At 56.4% G+C, this 9,228-nt stretch overlaps 1 protein-coding gene across 1 annotated transcript in view; it reads left to right on the top strand.

Annotated features, from left to right (window-relative positions):
* The window catches only part of Synpo (synaptopodin), a gene marked incomplete in the record, with an annotated part of 47,989 nt that overhangs the window by 36,350 nt on the left and 2,411 nt on the right, over positions 1–9,228 (top strand). Inside the window, 1 exon segment of the mRNA XM_013512349.1 lies at positions 7,262–9,228. Coding sequence (XP_013367803.1) covers positions 7,262–9,228 — 1,967 coding nt within the window.

Here is a 9,228-nt window from a genome sequence, read left to right as displayed (position 1 = left end):
AAAAAAAAAAAAAAAACAAGGGAAAATGAATACACGACTGCAATAAAAAATGTTAATCTCCTTTGGTGGACACTAAAGTACAAGGTTGAAAGACAGCACAGCACCTGCCTGGCAAGTGCAAGGTCCAAAAAAAAAAAAAAAAAAAAAAGACCTAGGGCAAATGCCACCCCCTCCAGGCAGCCTTCCAGTTTGCTTTGTCCTAGTTCCTTCCACTCTTAGGTTCTGCGTTCTCAGAGGGAGTTCATGAAACATCCTACTTCTCAGGCTCACGCAGCATCTCCTCCACCCACAGATGTGTTGCTTTCCTCTTCCCTCTCCTTTCCTGCAGGCACCACCCTCAAGATCCCGGATTTACAGTCCCGATGACTCTAGAAGTCGCCTGCAGGGACCAGTGATGGAGCACATGTGAACGTGGGAGGCTCTGGGTGTGGGAGTGCTCATCCTTTACCAGTTAATTTAGTCAACACTTTTTTCTGCAGTGTTGGCCTTTCTGTCACTGCGTTGTATCCCAGCCCCCTTTTTATATTTTATTTGGAGACAGGCCCTTGCTCCTTGCCTAGACTGGCGTCAGACTTTCAGACCTCCTGCCTCGGCCTCTGGAGTAGCTGGGATTACAGGGTTGCGCCACTGCCTGGCTAGTCAGCATGCACCGAGGCTCTCCAGGGTGCTGGCCTTTGCTGGGCCTGGGGCATTTACAGTGCCCTGGCCCTAGATAACGCAAGGCTACAGGAAAGGGCCACGCCTTTGTGCAGGGCCCAGAGTGTGCCAGGCCCCAGGATGAGTGCTGATGAGGAGCCTGGATTGACTGATGGGGGCTTCCAGGAAGAGGTGCCTAGGCGGGGTCCACAGCATGGGTGGGGAAGGTGAGTGTGCTTTGCAGGTGGGGCTCTCCAGAAAGAAGGCACACGGGCCTGGGCTGAGTACCACCGCCCCAGCTCCAACTCCATTCCACCCTTTGTTGGCGCTGAGATCTGTGATGAGTTAGCGAGTTCTTGGTGCCTCGTTTTTCTCTTCTCTAAAACACCCATGGGGAACCTTCTTTTTGCCTCGTGGTCTGGATTAGAGGAAAGACCCGTGAACCCTGCACTCAGCAGCATTGGCTGCTCCCAAAATACCTACTGTTGTCCTGTGTGTCAGCTTCGTCATTGTTCCACAAGTGCCTGTGCATGGGTGGGCTGGGGGAGCCAGGAGTACAGAGGTGCACAGCGGAGGCCTGGCCTCCAGGCTCTCCTGGTCTATGCAGAGGTGAGGTCAGTCCCTGTGCTACAAGCAAGACATACTTGGGCCATCCTAGATTTGAACCCCAGTGGTGTGATCTTGAACAAGTCACCGCACCCGTCTGAGCCAGTTCTGAGACAAGAGTGCTGCTGACCCCATGTGTGCCTGGGAGTGTCCAGGAGGAGAAGGCCTGCTGTGGTGCCTGGCAGGGGCCGCGCACCTTGCTGGGTGACTTTTACTAATGTGAGTGACCCACAGAGCAGCACAGATAAAACACTGGTGGATGGGGAGGGCTTTCGGGAGAGGGTGGTGGCATTCAAATTAGCTGGGAGGCTGGGGGTGAGGGTGCGTGGGAAAGGGAGAGGCAGAGAAGCACCCGAGTGAGGGGTCTGCACACCTCTCCCTGTGGCAGGAGCTCATGGGGCAGGCGGGGACTCCGAGCTGCTGGTCTCCCTCTGCCATGGCTGAGGGCACAGGGAGGTTAACGAGCTCTGAATGCCAGGTGAGGAGGACTCTCTTCTGGATCCCCCCTGTCTTGGGGAGACTGGAGAGTTCTGAGCAGGAGGAAGAGGCGAGTGGAGCTGGGAGCGGAGGAAGGTGAATCTGTCTGCGCGGGGTGGGTTGATTGGCGGGGGAGACTGGGGGTGGAGAGGCCATTTAAAAGGCAGTTGCAAAATCGGTTCTCCTGATAAAGAGCTGGGCTGAGTCATCTGTGGAGGAGAGAAGGCATATCCAGCTCCTCTGTGCTGCTGTTGAGGTGGGATTTTCCTCCCTCGGCAGCCTGGTGACCGGCTTCCTTTCCGGAGGCTGAGAGAACTGAGGCTGCGGTCAGCAGGCACATCCAGCAGGAGCTGGGCTGTGGGAAACTCCGCCGGGGTGAGTGAGAGGGGCACCTGGAGGAGCCCTGGAGGTTTGGGGGTGTGACTCCAGGGCTGTGGCACCCCTCTCTGGTGGTAGCTTTCCCTCTGGCACGGAATGGGAGGCATGTGTGGCAAGGCTGGAGTTGCTCCCCGTGCCTAAGCATGGGAGGGGGCTATAGGTCTGTGGGCCTCTCGGGGTTGCACCCCCTGCTCCTGGCTGTGTGGAGAAGCCTAGGGCAAGGAGGCTGTCATTTCCTCCTTTCCTGGGGAGGATGCCAGGCGGGGCTGGCCAGGCAGGTAGGCATTGCTCAGACCGTTCTATCTCCCTGCCCTGGCTAAGCCAGAGCCGGTTCCTTCCTGCCCCCCTGGGGGGCAGTTTACCTAGTCCGTTGCCAGGACTCCTGGCAGCCACAACGGGCTGCTCACCCCGGTCTCTGTTCCTATCTCTGGCTGCCTGTCCCACCCCACTGGACCCAGGCTGAACACTCCCATTGACGGCAGGCGTGTGAAGAAGTATTTCCTTCAATTCTCCCCGTCCTGACCTTCTGCTCTGGCCTGTCTTGCCCTGCCTCACTTCCCTCCTTTGGGTTCTTGATCTAGACAGGCCCAGTGATGGGTGGAAAAAGCAGCTGTCTGCAGAGGGTGATAGGGATTGGGAAGAGGCCTTATTCCTGCCTGAGCAAAGCTAATACTGGGGACCTCCTGACTCCCAGCTGCATGATCTTTCCACTCCATTCATCCTTCATACCCTGTCAGTCTTTTCTACCTCAGTAAGAATGAGTTTATCAGTTACTCTTCTGAGAGGAAGGGTGAGGAGAAAGCATGAGTTGTCCTAGGCAGCTGAGTGTCCAGGGCAGAGGGCCCTGCAGAGGGAGGTGGGTCATGGAGCGAGGAGGCAGAAGGCTCTGCAGCTGCCTGTGCAGGGGCCCTGCACCTTTTCTTGAGCCCCCGTCGGGAAGGTTGTGTGGTTAAGAGATGAGATTTCACAGCCAGACTTTCTAGCTTTGGAATCACAGCTGTGCCACTTACAGATAGTATGACCCTGCGCGGACATCTCTGGGCCTGGGTTTGGTGTGGAAAATGGGAGAAGTAACAGAATCTATTTATTGGGGTTGTTGGGATGGAGCAGGACAATGACTAACAGTGTGCAGTGTTGCCCTGGGATGCAGCAAGGCGGTATCTGCGGTGGGGCGCACTCCCTCCCCACCTCCCACTTCGGTGCACCTGTTGGATGGAAGTCTCCTGACCCCAGGCAGCTCTTCCTTGTCTTACTCTAGTCTGTCCTGTCTGGGCCATCTGTCTGCAAGGCTTCTGACCCAGGCTCTGGGGGAATTTTACAGGGCTGGCATCCCACATGGCCCTGCCCTGGGGTAAAACGGTTCACAGGGTGTGGGCTGTAGCCTGGCAGATTAAGGCTCAGTGAGGTGCCTGTCCCTTGTGGCCTGTAGCCGTCTCCTGTCTCTGACAGCAGACAGCACACTCTTAGGCCAGCTGGCTACTGTCAGAGGGTGCAGTTTCCTCTGGGAATTTTAGTAGAGCTGGCCCCTGGTGCCCTGCGACAAGGGCTAGTTACTAGGGTTTGCCAGCCCCTCCCCCTGCCCGCTTTGTTTGCAGGGTGGCAGAGATTGTGGGGACTGTAGGCTGGGTTTGGTCCAGAGCTCCCGCTGAATTCCTTTTCTGTGGAGTCACTGCGGTCTGGGATGGGGGTGCATAGTTCACAGCCTCCTGGCCTTGGCTGTCACTCTTCAGCTCAGCACAGTAGCGCGGGTAGGGCTGTCCAAGCCCCGGGAGGTGGGGGAGGTCACAGTTCAGGCTGCGGGCCCAGCCAGCTGGGGTCAGCACACCTGGCTCCCCGGGCCTGTGGCCTCCTTGTGACCCCTTTTCACCCTTTTTCTCTAAGGGCTCTTCACACTCTGACATTTAAGGATTTTCCAAATCCATGGCCTTTGAGAGGCAGCTAGGAGATGGGATTGAAGCAGAAAAATTAGGGAAAAGGCTGAAAAATGCAGGGGTGTTGAGAGGCTTGGGACATTCAAACCTAGGAGCACTGTGCAGGATGCTTACACTGTGGGACTGCACCAGGCAGGGCCTGGGTACTCGGCATAATGGAGAACCAGGTGTGGTCCAGCTTACTGGGATGTTGGTCAGCTCATCTTGTCTCTCAGATCCTTGGTTTTCTCCTCAGTAAAATATGCATAAGTCAGGTGTCTTCATTCCCAGCTACTAGGGAGGCTGAGGCAGGAGGCTCATTCAAACCCAGAAGTTCAAGACCACCCTGGGCAATATAGAGTTCCCATCTGAAAGCAAATAAGTAAATGAATAAATAAAAATGTGCATAATAAGTGCACATTTATAAATAAATAAATTGTGCTTTGTGGGCACATGTGTAAACTGCTGCAGTTGTGTCCTCAGAAACACAACTGGGGTGAGGATGACTGTCTTGCGTCCCATGGGGACCTCTGCAGGGTAGTCCAGCTGGAAAGAGAAAGCCTTTCTTCTGTGTGGCTGTGCTGGACAGAACCACATCAAGTAGAAGTCAACGAAGGAGCAGCTTTACAGCTGAGGAATGTCTGCTGGTGGGGCACACCTCAGCCAGGCATGAGCTCGTATCTGTGCAGTAGACCAGAGCTTGGACACTCAGGATGTGGTTCTGGGGATGTGAGAATTGTGTGGGGAGCTGGACCCAGTGGTGATTGGCTCTGAGATGCCGAGGCTCTGTGACTTGGGGCCAGAACCCCTGCTGGGTGAACTTCAGGATGCTGACCTATCTTGTGGATCTCTGTCCTCTTCTAGGGGGTACAGCGGGGCCACCAGTTGCCAGTTCTTCCCAGGGTAGCATAAGCCCTCTGTCTTGTCCAGCAGGGCTTGGTGCTGGTGCCCCCTGGCATGGGTGACCTCACTGTCACCTCCCGGTTCCAACAGCAAGTGCTTTCAGCCCTTGCTCAGTTAGCAAGACAGTGTCTCTGAGAGATACAGTACCTTGCCAAGGTCACACAGCTAGTAAATGGCAGAGCTTGGACTTGGGCCAGGAGGCCTGGGCTTTTTTGTTTGTCCATTTGTTTTTTGAGACAGGGTCTGGTTATGTGTTCTAGGTTGGCTTTGAATTCACTATGTAGCACAAGCTGGCCCTGAACCCATGGAGACCCTCCTGCCTCAGCCTTCTGAGTGCTGGGATGACAAGCGTGAGGCCTAGGTTTTAAAGAGAGAAGAAGAAATGGACAGTGCATAGGCTGAACAACCTCTCAGAGATCTCCTCTGTGGCTGATGACCCCCACTTTTTGGTTCTTCCAGAGAAGCAGCCTGTGTCACCCTCTTTACCCTTTACAGATGGGGTGGCCCAGGCCTGAGCAGGTGAAGTGGGCTGTGTGCCATCATTGTTTCCAGCAGGCTGGGGGAAGCGAGGCATTTGTGGAAAGCAGGAAGGAGGAGGTTGGGAATAGAAAGCCTGTGGCTGTGTGGCCTGGACCAGTGAGGCTGCCATCTGTCCTCTGTCTGGCTTCCTGCTGACTCCAGTGTGGAGGTCAACATGCTCTACCCTGGGCTACCCTCTGGACCTCAGTTTCCCCACCTATAAAATGGGGGTGGTAGTGAAATAGCTCCTCGAGAAGGGACCTTCCAGCTCAGAGAGTCTAGGAATCCTGAGGCTGGCTGGCAGGGTGCCTAGAAAGACTGTCCCTGGAGACCCACTGGGCATGTCGCGGCCAGCACTAATGAGGGCAAAGCAGGAGGGAGGGCAGGGTCAGATTCCTGAAGAACTAATTAGCTTCTCACAGCAGGGGGGAGAGGGATGATGAAGGGAGGAATTTTCTCAGCTACTGACTAAGCTCAAGAGGCTGGCCACAAGCTGACCCATCCACCGGTCTGTCAGTTCATTTGTTCTCACATCCATTTGCTCATTCATTGCTCAGCAAGCCTAAGCTGAGTGCTGACTGGGTCCCTCAGTGAACTGGGGATAGAAAGAGAAACGCCTGTCTACAGTAAGCTTAGTAGGGTCCTGACCCTGACCTCTGTCTCCAGACGGAACCTGGACCCATAGCTATCTCCCCACCCCTACTGCCCAAAGGGACCTTAAGTGCAGGCTGTAGACCAGCACCAGCCTTGCCATCCTCAGCTGTGTGACCTTGGGTTGTTTGCTTACAAGCTGCTGAACCTCAGTTTTCTGCCTCAGAAAACAGAGGCAGGTAATGCTTCATCCCATAAAGTTCTTGTGAGGACAGAATGAAAGAATGCAATGTTCTGCTATAGTCACTGCTGAAATTAGCCCGATTTATTACTTTTCTGGTGTTAAAATATGTGAATTTGTCAATGACTGTTTTAAGTAGAAATGGGAAGAAATTCTGGAGGCGCATAAAGAAACTGACAGTGTAGCAGTTTCCTGACTCTGATGTGTAGGAATCATCAGGGGTGAAGGGACACTTTTCACTGTATAGCTTTTTATGTTTTTATTTTTATAAATAAAATGTGAATATACTGCCTGTTCTAGAAAGAAATATTGCTAGTGGCAATGCTTTATAAAATCAAAGCAGTTTACTATACTACAAGTTAGAAAGTGCAGAGGACCCTAAAAAAGGCGCACAGAAAATGTCCCAGGGGTTCTTTTACATATTCAGCCGTCATCACCGAGGCTCACATTACGACAGGCACCATTCTAATGGCCTGGGGCAGGGCACACTTGGCGTTTTGAAAGGACAGAGGGAAAGCCAGTGTGGCAGAGCCTAGGGAGAGAGGAGAAAGGTGACGGGAGACGGACAAGTCAGGGGCTCACGGGACCTTGGCTTCCAGGGTGAGTCAGGTCTCGTTTGGTGAAGTGCTGTATCAACCACCTCCAGGGGCAACCCAAGTAAAAGGGGTTAATCCTAGAGAGATAATCAGAGAGTGCTGCCAGGGATATAGCTCTGCGGCATAAGCGCTTGCCTGGCAAGCCTGAGGTCATGAGTTTGATTCCTGGTACAAAAAAAAAAAAAAAAAAAAAATCAGAGAATGCTTCACAGAGGTGGTGGCATTTGAATTAGGCTGTGAAGGGTGGGTCAGGTATCTTTATGAGCCGATTCTAGGCACCAGAAAAGATCAAATTCCAGAGGAAAAGGTCATGTGTAGGAGGGTACGATGGCCAGCTGTGTGTCTGCACTGCCCTGTGGCTCTGCATTCCTGCTTGCTAACTGGGCCTCTGTCCCTCCCTGCAGCCTTGGGCCGGAGCACCAGCCTCACTGAGAAGGACCTGAAGGAGGCCAAGGCACGGAGCCAGCAGATCGCAGCCCAGCTGACCACCCCTCCCAGCTCCAGCTCCCGGGGCGTCCAGCTCTTCAACCGTCGCCGGCAGAGGGTGAACGAGTTCACCTGGGAGAGCCACGGTCAGAGGGGGCCGAAGCCCAGCCAGGAGTCCCTCAGGGTGCTCCCTGCAAGCCCGCCAAGCCATGCTCCAGGGCTCTGCCTGAGTGCCCTTGCACCATCCAAGCTAGGCCCTCCAAGGCACTCCAACCCCCAGAGCCCCAGCCGAGGGGTCCCTGGCCGCAGCATGGAGGGGTACTCAGAGGAGGCCAGCTTGCTGCGGCACCTGGAGGGGGCCAGTGAGGAGGAAGAGGTGCCTCTGGTGGTATATTTAAAAGAGAACGCAGCCCTGCTGACAGCCAATGGGCTCCACCTGTCCCAGAACCGGGAGGCCCAGGAATCCCCGCCAACCCCTCCTTCAGCTGAGGTCCACAGTCCAGCTGCAGATGTCAACCAGAACCAGTCCTCACCTGGAGCCACGCTCACCACATCAGCCTCTAACAGCAACTGCAACCCACCGGCCACAGACATCAACCAGAACCCCCCGATAACAGTCATCCCGCAGAGCCCGGCACTTGCCGGGGTCCAGCAGAATTCTCCTGTGGCACAGCACACGACAAATGGCACAACACCCGAGCCCAGACCCAGCACCCTGTGTGCTGATGGGCCGCCCCCGGCGCCGGTGGAGGAGGTGATGTCTAGCGTACTCCTAATTGATAAGGTATCCACTCCACCTGCTACCACCAGCACCTTCTGCAGAGAAGCTACCCCCATCCCCAGCTCCGGGCCTCCAGGTACAGATTTCATGTCCAGCTCTGTGCCCCTCGATGTGCAGCCCAGCACTCTAGTGATGTCAGCAGAGCCCGAGATGTCTGGGCGGGCACCTGCCACCACGCCCACCAAGGTATACAGTGAGGTCCACCTCACACTGGCCAAGCCTCTGTCAGTGGTCAACAGGACGGCCAGGCCTTTTGGGATCCAGGCGGCAGGGGGCACTAGCCAGATGGAGCGGAGTCCCATGGTGGAGAGGCGACACCTGGGGCAGAAAGCCCCGGCTCCCCAGGCCCCCACCATGGTAGACAGGAGTCCCCGGCCTCAGAGACATATCATGTCCCACAGCCCCATGGTGGAAAGGAGGCTGGTGGGGCAGCGAAGCCCAGCCCTGGAGAGACGGCCCTTGGGGAACTTCACCCCACCTCCCACCTATGCGGAGACCTTGTCCACGGCGCCCCCGGCTGCCCGAGTTCGGTCCCCCCCTTCTTATTCTGCCCTGTACCCCAGCTCTGACACCAAGCCTTGTCATCTGAAGGGACATGCGGTTCCCACCAGCAAGACAGGCATTTTGGAGGAGTCCATGGCCCGCCGGGGCAGCCGGAAACCCATGTTCACCTTTGTGGAGAAGCCCAAGGTGACCCCGAACCCAGACCTGCTGGATCTGGTGCAGACGGCCGACGAGAAGCGGAGGCAGAGGGACCAGGGGGACGCGGGCGCGGAGGAGGAGCCCTTCGCGCTCGGCGCCGAGGCCTCCAACTTCCAGCCGGAGCCCGGCCCTCGGGGTCGGGGCAGCCCCGCGGCCGCCGAGGACGCCGTGCCCGAGTGGGCCTCCTGCCTCAAGTCGCCTCGCATCCAGGCCAAGCCGAAGCCCAAACCCAACCAGAACCTCTCGGAGGCCTCCGGGAAGGGCGCAGAGCTCTACGCGCGCCGCCAGTCGCGGATGGAGAAGTACGTCATCGAGTCCGCGGGCCCCGCCGAGCTGGCGCGCTGCCCGTCGCCCACCATGTCCCTGCCCTCGTCCTGGAAGTACTCCACCAGCGCGCCCGGCGCCCTCCGCGTGGCCTCGCTCAGCCCCGCGCGCACGCCGCCCGCCTCGCTCTACCACGGC

This window comes from Chinchilla lanigera, unplaced genomic scaffold, assembly GCF_000276665.1.
Source record: "Chinchilla lanigera isolate Chin_1 unplaced genomic scaffold, ChiLan1.0 scaffold00014, whole genome shotgun sequence".
Taxonomy (NCBI): domain Eukaryota; kingdom Metazoa; phylum Chordata; class Mammalia; order Rodentia; family Chinchillidae; genus Chinchilla; species Chinchilla lanigera.
The sequence above is the reverse complement of the archived record's forward strand: the minus strand, read 5'-3'. Positions and strand labels throughout refer to the sequence as shown.